At 37.0% G+C, this 20,552-nt stretch overlaps 2 protein-coding genes across 2 annotated transcripts in view; both read right to left on the bottom strand.

Moving 5' to 3' along the window:
* Positions 1-16: 16 nt before the first annotated feature.
* cd83 (CD83 molecule) lies at positions 17-3,733 on the bottom strand. The gene is made up of 5 exons (XM_030750308.1): positions 3,602-3,733; positions 3,285-3,421; positions 2,375-2,603; positions 1,719-1,822; positions 17-1,528 (listed from the first exon to the last, which is right to left on the bottom strand). The coding sequence occupies exons 1-5, from the start codon at positions 3,642-3,644 to the stop codon at positions 1,358-1,360; spliced, it is 684 nt and encodes a 227-aa protein (XP_030606168.1). The 5' UTR covers positions 3,645-3,733; the 3' UTR covers positions 17-1,357.
* A 7,758-nt stretch (positions 3,734-11,491) lies between these two features.
* LOC115794794 (collagen alpha-1(I) chain) overlaps positions 11,492-20,552 on the bottom strand; it is a 31,666-nt gene continuing 22,605 nt past the window's right edge. The window contains exons 18-26 of the mRNA XM_030750441.1: positions 19,464-19,535; positions 18,824-18,859; positions 16,047-16,091; positions 15,883-15,915; positions 14,589-14,735; positions 13,459-13,635; positions 13,052-13,142; positions 12,499-12,576; positions 11,492-12,184 (exon numbers count right to left, since the gene is read on the bottom strand). Coding sequence (XP_030606301.1) covers positions 11,988-12,184; positions 12,499-12,576; positions 13,052-13,142; positions 13,459-13,635; positions 14,589-14,735; positions 15,883-15,915; positions 16,047-16,091; positions 18,824-18,859; positions 19,464-19,535 — 876 coding nt within the window. The 3' untranslated portion in view covers positions 11,492-11,987. The remainder of the gene's footprint in view (positions 12,185-12,498; positions 12,577-13,051; positions 13,143-13,458; positions 13,636-14,588; positions 14,736-15,882; positions 15,916-16,046; positions 16,092-18,823; positions 18,860-19,463; positions 19,536-20,552) is intronic.

The following is a 20,552-nucleotide window of genomic DNA, read 5'->3' as shown; positions in this document are numbered from 1 at the left end:
CAAACCAAACAGACAGTTCCATGCTCAAAAATGTATTTATTTAATCCACAGATAACATTCATGCAATCATTGGTATTACAGCTGTGTGTATATAGTGTTATTAATACTGCAACAAAATAGAATTATGAGAAGCAAAACACACAACCATTAGCAATGCACCTTAAGTTAAGTGAGATAGTAACAGTTACAGTGAATGCAGAATATCAGTGTTATTGTTTCTCTATGATATCAGAGTTGGAAATACACTTGCTGTAGAACAAAAACAAAAACATAATAGCTTATGAATGATACCTCCTGCCATCTAAATGTCTTATATTTATCTTATTTATTTTTTGTCTGTAGCTAAACTTGTTAAGAGTAATAGCTGAAGGTCTAAATGCAGACATAAAAAAAGAGAAGTGCACCATTTAAAATAAACCCAGACTCCACTGACCCGCTCTCAGGACTTTCCCCAAAACAAATGTCACACAAAATGCAAACATCGTGGGTGTTCCTACACATCATCATGTTTCACTTCTTGTTTTAAAAGGCCACTTTTGTTTCATGTGATAAAGGTCTAAGTTTTTTTTTCTTCTTTTTTTGTTAGGTCATCTATAAATGGGTGCTTTCTAAGAATAATATTCTAAACATTTCTTTTTGAAAATAAAATATACAATATACGTGAATAGACTGAACAGAATTCTACTGAATAAAAAAGAAGAAAATACGAGAACATAAAAAACAGATTCCAGAAACAGTGCAGTTAAAGCTGGATTCTGTAATGGCTCATTTCAAGCAGGTAGTTTTCAGTCACCCTTTATCTGGATACACTAACCCTGTAAGACTGAAATTACATTCGCTGTGTAAACATTAAATCACAGACCCTCTTACTATGGTATGACATCCGCCAGTGTGTTCATACTCGTACACAGCAGACTATCAGTGCTTTTTTACTCCTAACACTCAGACACATCTTGCACAATACAGCTATACAAAATTAACAACTGTAAAACTTCTTGGCTCCATCTGTGGCTTTCCTGAGTCAACAACACAGTGTTTGTGTGTCTGTCTGCTTACAGACTTTTACTATGTCTCATATGAGCGTTTGACCTACAAATCTATGGGGCGCAGTTAACGCGACATCACCTATTAAAACAAATAAATGTGAATATTTGGTCAGTGCCAGACTCACTGTCTTACTGTCTTGCTCTCTTTGGAGCTCAAGTCTGACCACCTACTACTGATTCCAAGACCAGCTCTGTCTATTGAGTCAGGACACCAGTTTCTCCAGTGAAGTGACATCTGTGAAGATCCCACATTTGTCATTTTTCCCTTTAGAGTTACATTCCACTCTTCTGCCTAACATTCGTCTTCATCTTTAAACACAGAGGATGCTCTTTGTAGATGGTTTTGGACCCAAAGTGTAAATCAACTTCAAGTCTTTCGGTTCCAGGGGTTTGGGCTTTGCGTTCAGTAAAATTTGTTTTTTTGTTGATTGTTGCTGCTGTTGTTGTTTGTTTCTTTCTCTGATGCTCTTCGTTAAACAAACCTGTGTTAGGGACATGAGAAATACATTTAGATTAGGAATGAAGAGCATATCTGTAAAGTGTTTTTTTTAGTATGTTTGAAGATGATAATTACAACTTTTGGCAGTACAACAAAACGATCATTAAGTAAATCCAAATAAGTTAATAATAATAGAAATCCTTTTATGGAAAATCCACTTAAATATTACTTACATAGCTTATGAAGGATAGCAGAAGTGCTATCATTATCACTACTGAGGCAAAAATAATGAGGTAATCATCTGTATCCAGCATTTCTGTGGGACCAGCAGGACAATCTGGAAATGAAAACAAATTAAAAGTTACTCAAGTTTGAACTCACTTGCACTGCATCACGCTGTGCTATCTCAGGTTGTGATCTTAGTTTGGCTATTCTGCATACAATTACCAGAAGGAAACTCCTGTGTGGCTGGATTTTGTACATTTTTCAAACTTTCACATGAGACAAAGTGAGATGCAGAAATGTGAAGAAACATCCTCTCTTGCCTGGTATCCTAATGAGTCTGCTCAGACTTATTGCAGAACATCAGCATGATCAGGCTTTCCAAATAAACCTCATGTAAAGCAGCTTTTGGTGGAAATCTAATGCTCCTGTTTTAAAAATCATGTGCTTGGCAGATGATTCCCACACTCTATACCTTGGGCCAAAGAGCCATTGTTTGCTAAAGCTGATGCTCAAAAATCTAACAGCTGAGTTGAGTTTGGATGTTCCCCCTGATTCAAATTGAGGTCATGGATGCCTCAGGGAGCTTGGGAAAGTTTGGGATGTCTGCTTGTTGAATATGCATGAATACATAATGAACCCAGAGACACCCGGGCCAAAATCATACCTGTCAACTGGAGGCGAACATAGCCATCCTGATTCTGCTCTCCTACAGGTGCTGCCAGGTGACACCTGTACAGGCCAGTGTCGCTGCAAGTTGCATTGGGCACGAGGATACTGTGGGAATCTTCCACCAGTACCACCTCTTTCTTCACGCTGGAGTACCATCTCGTGGTACCGTTTGGCAGGTCTCTGGTTAAAAGGCCGTTGACAGGAGACGACGGGTTCTCTGCAACCTGTGAAAGCATCAGTCCAGTGTTAAAGTCATGTGCCTGACTAATGAGCTAACAGGATCTGAGACTAGAAACCAAAAATGAGCATGTTTGATGTCAGTGCTAAAACCACTTCTGTTAATACAAACTTGTGCCACAACTATAAATAGTACTTCTGTTAGTATTATGTTTGCCACAGCTACCGCACGGTCCACAATTCTTATTCAACTTTGTAGTTTTAGGCAGACTAAATATTTAGTCAGTTCATAAAAACAAGTAATAAAATAATAACCACACCAGTTTGGCATTTTGACCTTTATACACAAAGGCTGAGTAGTGTCTTATGACCAGTGATTATCTTCCTGACAATATAACAGAAAAGACAAAGTGAAATACTGCGTGCTCTTCCAAAACAACCTTTACCATTACTAATCCCTTTAATACTTTACCATTCCTAATTAGACTCACATTGCTGTAACGGCTATTACTGCACCAACCTTGCAATGCTTTACTTTGTGTTTTCACAGTTACAGCCTTTTTACTAGAAATAATTAGACTTTGAAGGAAGAAGCGAAAGCGATAGTAGTATTATCTCATCAGCCAATGAGAGTTTGGCATGCATTTCCTTCCTGAATGTGCAGCATGAAAATTAAAATAAGCGCGATTTTTTTTTTTTTTTTTTTTGGTTTGTTTGTTTGTTTTTACCTTGTACCATCTCACTGCAAGGTACTGGACACCGGGCTTGTGATTGGCGGTGCACGGAAGGATAGAATCTCCCCCCGTAGAGACCACGACTTCCAGGGTGTCCTCCCTGACAGCAGCGCCCACAGCGAGGCACACACCTGAGGAACACAATAAGAAATCATAGTATACAGAGAAAAATCTTCTGGTTGCAAAACATTTTCTCAGTATGACACAATAAACACAGCAAGATCTTGTTTACAAACTATCATGCAGCCACCCCCAGTTTCTACTGTGAGCTAATAAATGTTCCCTGTGAGTTACGATTTAAAGACGCTTACCCAGCGATAACAGCAAAGCCACGTTCAGTAAATCTGGAGACATCGTGTTGGTGATATGAGCAGAGGAGAAACTCTGAGTGACGGGCAACAGTTTCGACGTGTAAGGTTTATAAGACAGATCCTGCCCCGCCCCTAACGTGACTGCGTTACTGTTTCTCATTTCAGTTCCTCTGTTAGTTTTGTATTGATGAGGCATTTAAAGCGTAAAAGGGGAGTTTGAAGAGTGAGAGGTTGAAAATAATGTAAATAATAAAGCGGAAGTTGTAGCCCGGGAAATTCTGAGCGTCTTTACCTGCCCTCTGGTGACTCGTTACACCTGAAAGTGATATTTTTGTGCATCCTTTACTATATAAAAAAAAAAAAAAAAAAAAAAACGTCTTTATTTATCAAACGAAACAGAAATAAAACAGCCACCAGGTGACAGTTCAATATATACTGGAATGTAACGCAGTGAGGATCTCGGTGTTTCCATGTTGCTTCAAATGATTTGAACTGTTATCACTTAATATTATAAACTGCTGGGTTTGGACTCACACTGTCACGTTTTGTTGTTTTGTCCTGTTTTGTGTTTACATTGCTCCAGACATCAGTTGAGTGCAATGAGTTGATTAAATAAACAATAATTTAAAAAACTTAAGATTTCTTATATTTTTGGTTAATTTTAAGAGAGTAAGAGTGTGACAGGACACAGAAATGGTAATTCTGGTCTAAATTGGGAAACGTAACTGAAAATAATCGTAATGAAGTATATTAATATCACGGAGAAGAAGAAAGTGGATCATGTTTCATTGTATTTCACTGTATAATTTACAGGTAATCAACAAAAATTGAATAAACGTATTATTGTTTTTGTTTCTTTATTTAAGATTATCGAGAAATTGCTGCTCAGTACTCCAGATCCAGGGAGTGGGGGGAGTTAAAGCAGAGAGAGAGAAAGGAGCCAGTCGTTCTGTGCTCTCGGCGGGTGGATGAGTTCTGCTGTGGGCTCGGAACAGGTTAATGTAAAACTCAACATTTTAGGTTGTGCTGCCACAGCTGTGTATTTATGAATATAAATAAGCCGTATGCAGAACACTGACCGCGGGGAAAAAAAAAAAAAAAAAGCATTGCGCTGTTTTTCGTTGTTTTTTTTGCTATTTTCCTTCTGGAGTTCCCTGAACTTGGTAGCGACGTCACTTCCACTTAACGCCAACTGTGACAAACGCAAGCCGGTGAACGCACCATGAATTCCTGGCGTATCCTTTCATGCTTCTGTTTAAGTAAGTAGTTATTACTCGATGTAGAGTTTAATGTAGCGAGTATTAAGGTACAATTGAGCCTCGTCCTTTGTGTGTTTTGTGCATGGATTGTAGGTTTTACGCTGAGTGAATAAACTGCTGCGTCTCGGTGTTGTACTGTATATTTGTGCAACTAGATTTTTTTTTTTTAAAGCTGGATTAAATTAAGTTATGTATCGGCCGAATTAAAGACGTGGGTCATAGATTTAGGGTATATGTTTATTTAATGTAACGACAAAGAGCAACTTACATTATTGTTATAACAATGCAAGATTGAATATATTGTAATGTAGGCTACTGTATTTCTTATCAGCTTTGACCCCTTTTAGGAACAACAGTGTACCTCACTGGTGGTCTACAGTAGCCGACAGTTTTGTTTATCATGCTATTTCAGACACTTTCATTGTGTAATGTTGTGATTTCTAGACTTCGTGATAAATTCATCTGTGGGCTGCACTTGAAAGTGAAAGCGGCACGGGATTCCCCGTGATTTCCCTGGTATGAGCAAAGAGAAAACATTATCTTGAAATGGGAAATTCCTACTTTGGGAGGCGTAATTTCAGTGTTACAACCACTGCTACACGTGAAAGCAGAAAGAAAACAAAGAACCTGACGAGAACTAAAATTAGCCCATAATACAGTCCCAAACAATCTGCTGTTCTGTCATTCTAGGTAGTTTCGCAAAGTCTATGTATTTTTACAGCTAATTACTATTGACAGTATATTTAAATGAATAATAAATGCATATTTTAGACACCAGTGATTTAAAGTGGGTGAAATGGAGAGAAATTAACAATCATTGCATGGATCTTAAATTAATGATGAGAAAATGAAGCAATGGCATGTGAGCCACAGAAGTGAAGTATTCATAGCCTGATGCATTTCTTCTTCTTCTTCTTCTTTATCAGTTGCTGTGGGCAGCTCAGAAGTGGTTGTGAAGACTGTTCCTTACTCCTGCTGCAAAAGCCTGGCACTGAAGTTTGACCAAAACTGTGAGAACACCTGGAGCACTAATGGCAAGGTAGAAATGACCCTGCAAATTCATATGACTCACCGTGTTACCAAAAAAAAAAAAAAAAAAAGGTTAAATGTGATTACTAACAGTTTGTTTCATCTGTGATTCTTCATAATATAGAAGGAACACATGAACAGGTAAAAAGAAAGAAGCCTGGCCTGCTGCTGTACCTTTATGCTTTTCCAAACTCTCCTAAATAAAAATGCACAACTGGTGTCTCCATTTCTCCACACATGAGCTGAAATTAGCTGATAGTTAAAAAGGCATGGTTATGCTTGTAGTTACTGAAAACAGTTTCTTCACACAGAGATTTTTTCCCTAGCAATTGCATGAATGCCTATGAAAATTTGCTATGAAACTCTGGCTATGAAAATGAGGTAAACCCATTTAAAATCAGCCAAAAGCTCAACCTGAAAAGCATGAATGCATCTGGATATAAAATAAAAGTGTGAAACAGTTAAAATACCCTGAGCATGTGATCAGGGAGTCTGGCTGCAGTTATAAGGTCTTGGTGGTCTTGCTATATATGCAGGAGCCTGGCTATGAAGGGCTTTATGTTAAAATTTTCACTAAAAACAAGTGAAGGGAAGCAAGAGTGGGGGTGATGTATGAGCGCTGACTAGTTTTTGTAAGCAGCTTAGCTTCTGTTGTTGAAGTCATTTGGCTGAACAGAAAATTAAGTCGCATTGTCAGCATATCAAAGGAGGGAGCTGCATTTGAGGCTGTTAAGCAGATGATATATGAGCAACATATAACACTAATGAACTGGTTCAAAGATTGATTCCTGGAGAAGCATTTAAAGGAAACGTGTCCCTCAACCCGTAAACTGTGGAAAAATGTTTGATGCTGTTTTCAGGTTTGATTATACCCCTGCATCTGTCAGTACAGCTCAGAATTTTTTCTGCTGCTTTTCTGCTTCCATCCAGCTCTGATTTGAATATGTTTTAGAATTAGCTCTAGCATGCTCAGATGTTTAGTGCTCTACACATCCTTGGCAGACATAAGGCATCATACAGAGTTTATATATATATATATATATATATATATATATATATATATATATATATATATATATATATATATATATATATATATATATATATATATATATTTAAACTCTATTTATTTATTTATTTATTTTTTTTACAGAACATTGCGAACTTTAAGGCTGAGAAGATGGGCTGCATAGCTCCGTGCAAGAAGATTCAAGGTGGGCAGATGATCCTGGATGCATGTGTGGATGTAAACCTTACCACGGTTTGCCACCATGTAGGTCACCGATTTTCTCAAAGTTAAATTAACTTTGGCCCTTTTTAGAGGGATTAACAATGTTTTAAGTCATGTTTACTCAATTAAATATTAATAATAATTAATTTTTTTTACCCATCTGTTCATAGACATCGGATGTGGTTAGAGAGAACGGCTTCTACTACCAGAGCCAGGCATGCTCCTGGTTCATTGCTAATGGAGCGCCGAGACAGAGTGAGTCCTGTTTTATACTCTAACTGACTGATCGGAAGAGACGAGCCCAGTGTCATTCTCACACATTACACATGGACATGTAGGCATTACATTGTACTGCACTGTTACCACTTTGGCGTTTTTTTCAGCATATATGATGAAGCTGTAAAAAGTTGTTTTTTTAATCCAAGTCATCTTTTCCTAAACCTAACTAAATAGTTCTGGTGCTTATATCTCATCAAGTAAATAACCTTAACCAAGCAGTAATGTAAAACTAAAGAAGTGAAGGCAAAGCTAAAAAGTGAGTGAAAACAAAGAACCTGTTCATGACATAAACCACGCTCTGCTGGGTGACGGTCATTTGCTTCTGTCCCTTTGCGTTCTTGGGAAAGCCACGTATAACATAGAGAAAGAGTTCAGTTTCCCCTACAGTCTGAGCCCATTATCTTTCTGAGATCCTGTGTGAAGACTTTAGAATGTTGTTGGGATGCACTTGAATCTCAGATTGAATCCTGTCTGAAAAATGAAAGAAAATGTTTTTTGTTTTTTTTTTAGATCTAAAAGACAAAAATTATCAACCTTCCCTGAACAAAAGGAACATCAAATGATGCATTTAGTGTTAAAGTACTCTTCAGACTCACCCATCATGTTTCCAACATAAAACACACTTTCACTGAAGTGCAATGCTGATAACCAGACATGTATGTCATAGGTAACAAAGTTGTTATAAGGGTGGAAAATTGTTCTTGTTTGCTGGTAAATGCAAGCAAATGCTTACCTGATCAACACAAGGTACAAAATAATTTAACCAAAGTAATGGACAAACTAAAACTCTGTGATATGGCAGTTTATTCAGTAAGCTAATGGCCACAATAGAGGCAAATGACCCATACGTTAGAACTGGTGAATGCTATGTTAGCATCTTTCTAAACAGTGGTTGATTTTATGAGTGTAAGAATCTGACCTAATTTTTGTTCTGCTGCAGGCTCTGTTGGATTGGCGCTGTTGACAGCAGGATGGATTGTAAAGCAGATGATCTTGTGAGTTAGTGCTTCAGCTGCTGTGAACATGCTTCTCATAGGACAGCTCATGGGAATTTTCGGTGCTTTTCTTTGCTGTCAGCTGCACATGGATAGTTGTCTCGCCATGCAGTGCCTTGCAGACAGTGTTTTCCATGAAGACAATTTTTCTGCCTATAAGCTATTCAAACCTGTCCATATATAGCACTTAAACACTTTATCATTTTTCATGCATATAAGTTTTTATCCTTTATTGTTAAATGACAAAATGGATGTGATATATAGAGCCTTAGATTATACCCCATTACCTCACTCGTCTCATTCCACTTGTGTTTCTTTCAGAGCGGTATTTATCAAGAGAGACACTTTATGATTTTTATGATCTTCTTAGACAAATCAGGATATTTATGGTCACCAGTCAGTTTGTCACATTCATCTTTTCTTCTCCATTGGGAAGATGTTCCAGTTTTGTATTAGATAGTGACAAAATACAAATTTAAATCCACTGAATGTGGAGCTCTGACCTTCAGCTGCTATTTAAATTACAGATATATTGATTCAGACATACTTTAAAATAACTGGGAACACATTAAACAGCAGTTCTTTGCTGTACTCAGCTGACACATTTGGCAAATACAGTTCTCAGAGTTCACAGAACAAAGCTGCTTTATTTTTTTTTACCAAAAGATTCAGGGAAGTTTTCTGTAGTGTCATAGGATTAGAAGTAGTTCAAAAATGTTTACATGCCAATTTGGTGTTTACAAACTTATGGGATTTGTTCAGGTGCTAATTTTTAATTGGTTAACAATCTAAATGCATAAAAAGGTCCCACTTCTCATATTTGACTGTTAGAAATTCAAAAAAGTAAAAATACATTGAGATGCTGACTAATTTATTATTTATTATTTTTTTATTCATGTTTTTATTTTATTCTGAATGTACTTGAAGGAAGATCAGAGACTGTCAAAGCAGAAAAAGAGCATCTGATGTTTACTGAATTGCAGCAGCGAAGCTCAGGTCTGTGCAATGCTGCTATAGGATCAGTCCAAACATGTTCAAGAGTCTCAAAGCAAACTGCTCAAAATCCATTTAAAAAAATACTAAAATTAGAAAGTACTAACACTATTAACTCTAGCCAAAGCAACAAAACAAAAATTTCAAGTAATATTTGTTATGAAGCTACACTGACAAACTGAGCTGTTCTTTAACCTTCACCTTCTAAAATTAAGGCTTAGTGGACGGTTAGTCAGCTAACCCAAAACAATCATTTTATTTTTAAGTAAATATACTCAAAATAAACATTTCAAGTTGTGGTAAAATAAGCTATTTTAACAATCTGAATGGTGCCTTGAGAAATTGCGATTATGCCTTTTTTACTATAAAATTTGGGAATACACAATAAATAAATTAGCACGCTGAGCAATTATCAGTCAGTATTAAAGGTTCTGATCATTTCTTCATCATTTGAAGCGTTTTTTTTTTCCCACAAAAATATATCTGCTACTCGTTTTCAGTGACTGAGAAAAGTTATTTACAACGGTTTTGTTTGTCAGACTGATTAAATTATTTTTTTGCTGATATGTCACAAAGAAATTATTCAATTTTAATTAATCAAGAAAATACTGACAGCTTAATTGATGTAGTTAATAGAGAAAATAGCTATTAGCTGCAGCAAATTTTAGGTGACAATTTTATCAATTTTATTTATGATATAAGCCACTTTTATAAAGTAAAATGCCAAATGTATTTTTGGCTCATCTTTTTAAAATGTTTGAACAATTATATAGCACAAAGTGACATAGCCAAAGGACAATACCAGCAATGGAAAAGCGGTATTTCCTGCACAGACAGCTGTCATGTACAGCTCTTCCTCCAAACCACCTACTGTATGCACTCCTGCAGTACAAGATGACAGATATGACTGTTTACCTGTAAATAATATTGCACTATGTTTGAATGGTACTTGTAATAGTTTTGCATTTTATATTTTTAAATGACCCCACAGATCCCAACAATAACCAGTTAAGCAGAACCAAACCAGTTCAGTATAGATGAAGTGGAAATGCCATAAACTGCCAGTATTTCTTCACCCTGTTTCCCAATAAATGCAACAAATGTTTGCCAAAACCAAAACAGTCCAGCTACTTTCAATATAATATTTTTTAGACTGTGATTTAAAAAAATACTTTTCATCTTGCCATTATTTTTGGATTAAATAAAATAAAATCAATACATTTGGTCCACAAACTAAGGTTTTAATTAACAAATGCTCTGTTTTGCTTTGTGATTATCTCTTATCTTCTCAAAATGATTATTTCATTGCACTTGGGCATTAAGTTTACTCCTTTCAAGAGTGCCAGCGTACAGCAGTACAAACACTCCAATAAAAGAAGCATTAAAAAGCAGCCCAATATAAATATAAAAGGGACATATCAAACAATAAATACGTCATGAGCAAATGTTCGACTATGCAGCTACTAAAATAATAATGGTGCTTTGTTTATTTTTGTGTGGGGTGTGTATTTTAGCATTATTTATTGGTTTATTTTTTAAATTCTTCAAAGTGAAAAAAAAAAAGTGAATCCTGCCTAAATAAACTGAGCCAAAAACAATTTAAAAATTTTTCCCCCATATTTTTGAATCACTGGTATGTCTTTAAAAAAAAACAGTTTTTTTTCCTTGTTGTTTTTTAATACACTACATCCTGTAGAAAAGCAATAAACATTGTTACTTTATAATTCCATAATTTATCAAATATGTGAATTCATAAAATAGGGATCAAACTTATGTGCATTTCTTTTTGTGTTGCTGCTATTGTATGTTAATCATATGCTGCAATAAATGCAAGAAAAGATACACTTATTTGTGTATGTTGTGTGTTTTAATTAAGACGTCACAGATACAGTTTTACTACAACAAAACCACGTCAACTGTTAAAAGCTTTTGTTGCACATTTTCTTGTACACAAATGGTTCTATATTATTCTATATGCCATGTTTTTGAATTGAAAAGCTAGTTTAAAACCATAACATTGATTAGATCTATAAAAAAAAAAATCTAAATAGTAAAGATACAATTTTTTTAAGCGGACATTGACAAACTGAAGACTCACACTGACTAAAGAACACATCAGTTTATTTGTTTCAGAGCACAGTACATGTACTTTAGATACTTTACAAAATATTTACATAGACTTATTTATTTATTCTTTGGGTACCAGAGAAATAAAAAAAAAAAAAACTTAAGAAATGAAAACATCCAATTTGTTTTATCAAATCTCAACATACTCGATGGATCTGCTCTCAGTAAAAATTGCAGAGTTTGAACACTTATGAAGTATAATCCCTCTAAAGTATCAGCTGTTGACAAGAAGCCTGAGCCAGCCTCAGAAGGTTTTATTGATCAGATTTCCGCAAACATCAACATTTGTCAGTGAAGTGCCACATGGAACTACATTTGGTCCACTGGCATTTTTATCACAGCTTTTAACAAACTATTGTCACAATATTGTCTATAGAAGGTTTTATTGTTATCACTGAGATAAACCGTGATGTTGCCACCATGTGATTCCTAGAAGCACCAAAATCTCTGATGTTTAGGTTCAGATTTTTTTTTTAGCTCACAGGTCCTTTCACCAGACCCTGCTCTTTGCGCATCACTGGTGCATAAATGCTGCAGTCCCGGGCCTCACAAAAACCTGGCACGCCTGCGATTCCAACTGTACCAGGTGGACCCACAGGACCAGGGAAGCCACGAGGCCCACGGGGACCCTCCATGCCATCTTTTGGTTCTGCTGGGTTACCTGGCGAACCTGTGAAAAGCACAATTTTAAAATTTTGTACAAAGTCTGGCAGAAAAGAAAACATAGCACAAAATGTCATAAATTAACTGGAGGCAAAAAGATTTTCTAAAGAGGGCGATGTCCATTATAATGTATCAATATTGGGTTTTTGACTAAATGGCCACAGTTATGGATTGTATAAGTTAGCAGGGTTATTTTTATTTTATTTATTTTTTAATGTGTATTTTAACAGGCTTTGCTATTTGTTTATTCAAATGACAAATGATGGTTTTAGTGAGGTTTTTGGGACATGTATGACTGTGTGGAGAAGACCGGTGTCATACCTGTGGGTCCCTGTGGTCCGTCGAGTCCCGGCAGGCCCACACCCGGATCACCTGCAACACCTTTAGATCCCTTTCGACCTTTGGACAAAATGTAAAGAGCTCGTAGGAAAAGCTGTGACTGAGAAAGCTGCATAACTTAATTAACACATTTTTTCGATTGATGAGATACTGACACTGACTAAAAATGTGACAAGAACACATTTCTAGATTATTTTACATTTGTTAGATTTATGCACTCAAACCCAGTGTTATTCTTCAATTACTTCACTTTTTTCCCACTATGTGCTCTTATATATCTATGTTACCCTTTCAAAGTGCCTAATATTTACTTAACTGTTTTCTTAAAGTCTAAAACATGCAAGAAATTAGTCCAAGTTCAGTGGCAACTGTAATAAAGCTGTTTAGTCCATCACGGGAATGCCAAGGAGACCTCCTGAGTTCAGTACACTTACAACCAAGAATTTCACAAATATAACCTGATCATGTACTACTACGGGAAGTCTTAATTACAAATTTCAGACTGTATGTCCATTTGCGTAGGGAAAGCTCTTACCTCTGTCACCAGGCGCTCCCTTCTGTCCCTCCACTCCTCTGTCACCCTGAACACCTCTGACTCCTTTTGCTCCAGGTTTTCCTGCTTTACCCTGATAGATGAAAGCAAAAAGTTCAAATACTGTACTACTAATAGGTTTAAAGACAGGACACACCAGAGTAACTTACATTACAATAGATACTACAATGACATGATGCCAAAGTTGTCCTCATTATTCCAGGGAACAATATTATCATATTTGAATGGAAATGTAGCATTTTAAAAATGAAAATTCATCTAGTATGTTAAAATAAGCTTTCGTTTTACAAACTGTTACACATATTTAATCATATGAAGTGCAGTTATGTATTTAGAACAGCTTTCAGTGTTTTCCACCATTACTTGTATAAGGCTGAACCGGGTCTTACAGCTTTTCCTGGGTGTCCCGGTGGTCCTCGAGCTCCTGGGGGCCCAATAAGTGTGTGCTGGTTGATGGGACAGCCCTGAGAGCACTTGGCTCTGATTGAGGCGGCATACTGAGAGATCTGAGCTGTGACAACACCTCTGCAGAGCTGCAGGACTTGCTCATCAGAAAGACCAGGACCCTGCAGGACAAAAAATGTTTTATATTTTCTTCATCACTGCTGCAAAACTCCAGCATCACAGTGAGCATCCACTGTTTTAAGCATCGGGATTAGCTCTTAACTCTTTAATAGAGTGTGTATTAATGAGGAATACACCAAAATAAACTGATCTGAGTTAGGCAAATTAAGATGTCTGAAGAGGTTTTATTGGGGGCTGTTGGAAATTAGAACAAGCTTTTTCACTATTCTCTAATACTTCAAAACAAAATAAATAATAAATTAATGAAGAAAATGTTTAGTACATTAAACAATGGAAATAACCATAGTAAAGAGACACATTCAAAATGTTTTTTTTTGTTTGTTTGTTTGTTTTTTAAAAACTCTTATTGTGATTTCTTCAACAGTATTTTTTTTTTCTGTGATACTGTCAGTCTATGTTTGGGTGAGGTATAAAGGCATGAACAACTTTATTTTTTCATAAAACATTTTGATCTCTTCAAAATAACCCACTCAAAGGAAGTTACTAAATAGGGAAGGAAATGATCTCAGGGAAAAGTTTCAGCAAAGCTTTCAGTTCCTTTTTTTTTTAGCAATGAAGGCAGTAGACAGTGAGTCATTTAGTACACACTATACACAAGATGGTATCATTAAATAAACATGTTTGAAGTTTAATTTAAACTAAAAAGCTAAAAACCAAAATATACTTCAACTTGGTGAAAAACAGTGAATTATCACATCAGAGAAGTTGGAACCATCAATTCTTTTTCTTGAAAAATATTAATTTTTGAAAACTGATTAATTGGTGTTCAGAATAGCTGCAAATTTATTTTGTTTCAATGTTCAAATTGGTTAATTAGGTTGATTAAAAAACTCTAAGCATGTTTCAAATGAACACAGGGTCTTTGGAGTCAACAAAATATTTTCCTAATCTTGTAAACATAAGTTATGGCTTTAAGATTGCAGATGTTACTCACAGATGGACCTTGCACTCCTTTAGGTCCTGCTCGGCCCATAAGACCTGCGTCCCCGACTGGACCACGCAGTCCTCTGGGCCCTGGCATGCCAGGCGGTCCCACAGGGCCTGAAGCACCCGTAGGACCCACATCTCCCTTAGATCCACGCTGTCAAAAAATAAAAAAAAGGTTGAAAGGAAGAGGCCTGATGAATACTCACTGCAATTGCTTACCATTTATACCAAATAACACATATTTAGAATGGATACATCCTTGGAGGATCTTGGCTATAAGATGGATGAATTATGACAATAAAATTGTTTGAATGTTATATTTATTAGCTGATGAAATCGCATCTTAATGGCATAGTCTTTGGGTCAAATATCAACTGCCAATCTGGCAGTCAATAAGGAGAACATAGACAGTCCTGCTAGCTGTGCAGAGCTTGTATGCTAATGTGAATAGAGCAAGATAACAGGAAAGCTGCTGCTTTGAGAGAAGCGATAATGGTGCAGCATCAGTGTTGACACTAACAGACTTGGCACAGAGGCTGCACCCTCTGACATCTCCTGGGGAGGTACTTGATAGTGGATTATATTATTATATATAAGCTTCTACTGTGGCTGTTGTGGAGGACCTAACCAATAAACCTAACTCAATATTAATGCTCTGTCTTTCTAAGCTCATTGATATGGCCCTCCACGACAATTCAATTCAATTCAATTTTATTTATAGAGCACCAAATCAAAACAAATGGTCACCTCAAGGTGCTTTATATTGTAAGATAAAGGACGTACAATAATTACAGAGAAAACCCAACAGTCGACATGACCCCCTTTGAGCAAGCACTTGTTGACAGTGGAAAGGAAAAACTTCCTTGTAACAGGAAGAAACCTCTAGCTTTTAGGACAGCCTGATAATAATGAATTACAATAGTCCAACCTAGAAGTAATAAATGCATGAATTAGCTTTTCTGCGTCACTCTGAGACAGGATGTTTCTAATTTTAGAAATTTTGCGCAAATGCAAAAAAAAGCAGTCCTACATATTTGTTTAATATGTGCATTGAAGGACATATCCTGCCAGATTTTGATTTTTTTTAAAGCTGGTTGTTCAATAATTTAAAACTACAAAAAAAGGGGAAAAAAAGGATGACATCTAATTTAATTTAAAAAATAAAATAAAACAACTTGGAATCAGTATAATAAAGGAAGTCATCAAATGGAGTCTGTACTGTTTCAGAAACCCATGCTGCATCACATGAATGCATTTCTGTGACATCACAGTAAAAAAAGGAATGTAAATGGTGTAAGCACCTGTCCTATGTCTCCACGGTCACCCACGCTTCCCTGAAAGGTAAAAAGAAAAAGGAACAAACTGATCAGTGAGTAAATCTCAGTGGGGGTTGAAAGAGGAAATGAAATGGAGAGTAGTGTGTGGGAAGATGTTTCTTTCTCTAACTGTAAACAGGTAAAATCACCTTCTGTCCTTTATCGCCTTTCAAGCCTTGCTTTCCCGCTGCACCCTGCAGAGAAACACAAATATGATGAATAAGGAAGTTGTAATGACTGGAAGAGGACTCATGAAATAATATAAACAACAGCATGTGGTTTATTTCTTGAGTTACACATTAACAGAACGAACAGGACAAGCAGGAATGATAAGGTCTGAAAACAAAAACATCACCTGACAGCAGGGTAATTCCCTTCTGTGTTAAATCAGGTCAGGAGACGGTTTCATACACACTGTAGCTTTGAAAATGGCCTTTAAGCCACTGACAGGGGTCCGTGCAGACCCCCAAGGTATATTTGTGTCTTTTTTTTTTCCTCATTCCAATTTTATGACTTTTTCAGTCAGTTTGTTCCAAATGATGTAACACCATTGTTTACTATTTCAGCTTTGAGCAGTGGTTTAAAAAAAATACAAATGTTTTGGGGGGCTCAGGGGACCTAATTCCCAGTTCCACATATGTGGTTTTAATAAATAGAACTATTTATTTAGCAAACATTTACCATGGGTCTAGTATTATTATCAGTAGACATAGGGGTACTCTGTCAGTCATTTTAAAGAAGAAAGACTCATCACTACATTTGTCATCTACATGAGGAACTTCCCAGACTAGAAGTAATCAGAATCAATGGAGACATTGTTGGATCTTCCTAAGAAAGATGCTGCTAAACTCCAAGCCCCATTTCAAACTCCACCTGCTGTGGTGACGGTCCAGATAGAAAATCTACTTGGAAAAAAAGTGTTACCTTTGTTCCCAAAAGCACATGCCAGAATACCCTTAGCATAGCATGTGGCAATCTGTGTGCTTTAACTGATGTAGTGTGTGTTTAGCTTTAGTCATTTTAGTTGAGTCCTCCCTTATACAACCATATACAACTACGGTAACTATGAAATATTGGGTATTAGCACGTCCCACTCTGAGGCCATGGTTCTCAGCCAGAAAAGGGTGGAGTGCCCGCTCCGGTTCAGGAACAAGTTGCTGCCCCAAGTGGAGGAGTTTATGTATCAAGGGTCTTGTCCATGAGTGAGGGGAGAGTGGAGAGGTTGGTGCAGAATCTGCTCCAATCTTTTTTTGGTGAAGAGAGCGCCGGACGTAGAAACGAAGCTGTTCGTTTACAGGTCAATCTACAGTGTGTTCCCACCTTCATCTATGGTCATAAACTCTGGGTTGCGACTGAAAGAATAAGATTGTGGATACATGTGCAAGAAATGAGCTTCCTCTGAAGCGTTTTTGTGCTCATGCTCAGACATAGGGTGTGGAGCTTGGTCATTCAGGAGAGACTACAAAATATGCAAATTAATTGGAACTTTGCAAAAAGAATCTATTTTTTTCTTTAGATGACATTCAAGTAAATAATAATGCTTTGAGAAGAAATAAATTTTGCTATTATTATTTTGCTATTATATTTCCTTTTTGCTGTAAATTACTCTCGGGGTCAGAATTCCATGCATGTTAAATACATGTATTTACAGTATGAATGCTCTTCTTCATGGCACCTGTTAGCGGGTGGGATGTATTAGGGAGCAAGTGAACATTTTGTCTTCAGAGTTGATGTGTTAGAAGCAGGAAAAATGGGCAAGTGAGAGGACTTGAGCGAGATTGAAAAGGGTGGTGGTGTTCCCAGTCTGCAGTGGTCAGTATCTATCAAAAGTGGTCCAAGGAAAGAAACAGTGGTGAACCAGGGACAGGGTCATGGGTGGCCAAGGCTCACTGATGCACTTGGGGGGCGAATGCTGGCTCATGTGGCCTGATGTAAGTGCCAATAGTGGACACGTGAGCATCAGATCTGGACCAGAGCAATGGTAGAAGGAAAAATAATTCATGAATGGCTTAAGGAGCACAACAATGAGTTTGAGGTGTTGACTTGGTGTCCAAATTTCCAAGATCTTAATCCAATCGAGCATCTGTGAGATCTGCTGGACAAACAAGTCCAATCTATGGAGATGCCATCTCACAGTTTACAGGACTTAAAAGATCTCTTGCTAACATCTTGGTGCCAGATACCACAGCACACCTTCAGAGGTCTAGTGGAGTCCAAGCCTTGATGGATCAGGGCTGTTGTGGCAGCAAAAGAAGGACCAACACAATATTAGCCAGGTGGTCATAATGTTATGCCTGATTGGTGTAGGATGAAGGTTAAAAAAGAATAAGATGGGTTGATAAGTCCCCTGCTGAGTGATACATCTGTGACCCTGCTTCTTCATGCTACTGCTAATCTGGTGGTCATATGAGGTTGCAGATGGGTTGAGGAGGAAAACTGTTCTTTCACTTTCAGCCATCTGACACAAAATAAGGACACACAATAACAACACATGAAGCAGACTCTGACCCTTGATTCTAAATAACACCCACCAAATGCCAAAGCGGAAGTTACACACTGTCAAGCACTGTTAAAGTCAGCTACACAGACCAGGGAAATCCCCTACTGCATGATATTCACACCCACACACATCCACACACACACCCACACATCCACCCACACACAGACACATGAAAACCACTGTCAATAGGATATTAGGTTTAACTAGACTTATTCCAACCAGTCAGCGAGATAAAATCTCATTTCTTTCTTTTTTTTCCCCTTTTGATTGAGTCAGCTTTTAATCTACTTTTTATTCCTCTGGAACATTTTAGAAGTACTTCAAAGCCTTAATTCCGATTTTTGGTGAACACTCTCTGTTTAGTAGCTACTGTGTTGTGTACAAGAGAGTGTGTCTGGTTATTTTTAGGCATAGAAAAGAACTCACCTTCTCACCATCAGGTCCCCTCTCACCTTTGGGCCCCTGTTAAAAAAGCCATAGGTTAAACACACAGCTAAATAATACATCCAGATAACAAAGGTCTGTGAATAGTCAGTTGTCATAATGTTTTGCGCTTACGTGAAAGACCTCTGGAAGAATTGCTGAACACTAATCGAAAATGTAAACTATTACTATTTATTATTATTCATTTATTTACAAAAAGCTGCCTAAAAAACATGAAAGCCTCAGACCTCAGACAGACTCAGCCTCAGACAGACCTAGAGACTGGTCACTGATGCCCTGGTTACCTCTACTTGATAGGGGGAAATGTCTGTGTATTATATTTAAATTTGCCTATGAGAGGCATTGCAAACAAATAGGATGACACGAGGAGAAGATGTCACTAATCTGGAACTCAGACTGTTAAATTCAGGATTAATAAATTAAAAACTAATACAACAGACTTGTACAGATAAAACATTCAGATAAAGCATTCAGATGCATCAAATAAAATCCTTTAACATGATTTAGGTTACAGGTGGTACAAACAACACATATATCTGATATTTAATAAAAGGCTGAGAGATAGAACAGATAAATCTTTCAGGTTGTTGCCTGCTGAACACAGTGTATAGTGTATACACACATTAGGGCCCTGGAGGCCCTTTGGTCCTGGCTTTCCTGGTATTCCAGCATCCCCTTGTTCTCCTTGTACTCCCTGTTGGACACAACAGAAACAAAAGAAAAGGAAAAAATGCAAATAGGTTTGCAAAGTGTAGATATTTTATCTATCTCTTCTGCAGTTTTTACTATAGTTGAGGGTATAGTCAAGGGTAACTGGAAATGATATAAACCTTATATGCATAATGAATATTGACATATGTTGTTAATATAAACAAAACCAGTGCAATCAAATAGCAATTTATAAAATGATAACACACACACATGGATTTTTTGAAAAGTGAGGCCGTACAGATTAAACCCCTCTGGGTAAAGAAAGCCAGCCAAATTAGACACCAGACAGTGTCTAGACAGTGGGAAGTTTCATTTCTGAATACGACTGTTTACCCAAATCAACTTTATATTCAGCTACAAACATTTAAAACTAAAATAAATCTTAAGCTACTACATATAACTTTTAGTAAACAGTGATAACATATGATTTTTTTTAAAGGTCACAAGTCAGTTTCTGTTATTATTTACACAACTGCAATTAGTCAAAATTCAAATAAATGGGTGTATAAGTGGCTTTCATTGGTATAATGTTTTACTGAAACTCAGAAATCACATTTAGACATTTCAACACTAAAACAAGTGTGGGACAAAAAATCTGCACTCCTCTGAAAAAATATCTTTTGTAGTGCCACAGGGGTCTATACTGGGCCCGTTTAATGTTTCCTCTGAAAAAATCTATTTACAGTTCCATGGTCACAGTGTATATCAGTCAAAGATAGGCTGTATGGCAGGAAGGACTTGGAAGATAAGATGTAAAGTCAAAAATAGGTTTATTGCTGAGCATTTACTAAATACAAAATAAATCAGATCAGGACCAAAATTGGGGCACTTCTAGGCAAACACACTATGAGGAAGGACACAGCCAGGAGGGAGAATACAACAAAGGACAAGGGGAGACTGGGACAATAAATACAAACACAGGACAACAAGAACGTACAAGAGGAGCTGGGAACACAGCTGGGGCTAACATAACTCGGGAGGAAGTTAAACTAGATACAAG

The sequence above is a fragment of the Archocentrus centrarchus genome, chromosome 16, assembly GCF_007364275.1.
Source record: "Archocentrus centrarchus isolate MPI-CPG fArcCen1 chromosome 16, fArcCen1, whole genome shotgun sequence".
Taxonomy (NCBI): domain Eukaryota; kingdom Metazoa; phylum Chordata; class Actinopteri; order Cichliformes; family Cichlidae; genus Archocentrus; species Archocentrus centrarchus.
The sequence above is the reverse complement of the archived record's forward strand: the minus strand, read 5'-3'. Positions and strand labels throughout refer to the sequence as shown.

Bases quoted from the DNA above. Each gene is read 5' to 3' on its own strand.
- cd83 (XM_030750308.1), bottom strand. From the start codon at position 3,644: ATGTCTCCAGATTTACTGAACGTGGCTTTGCTGTTATCGCTGG. The intron at 3,422-3,601 runs GTAAGCGTCTTT...TGTGTTCCTCAG, and splicing joins GGCTTTGCTGTTATCGCTGG to GTGTGTGCCTCGCTGTGGGC. The intron at 2,604-3,284 runs GTAAAAACAAAC...ATGCTTTCACAG, and splicing joins TTGCAGTGAGATGGTACAAG to GTTGCAGAGAACCCGTCGTC.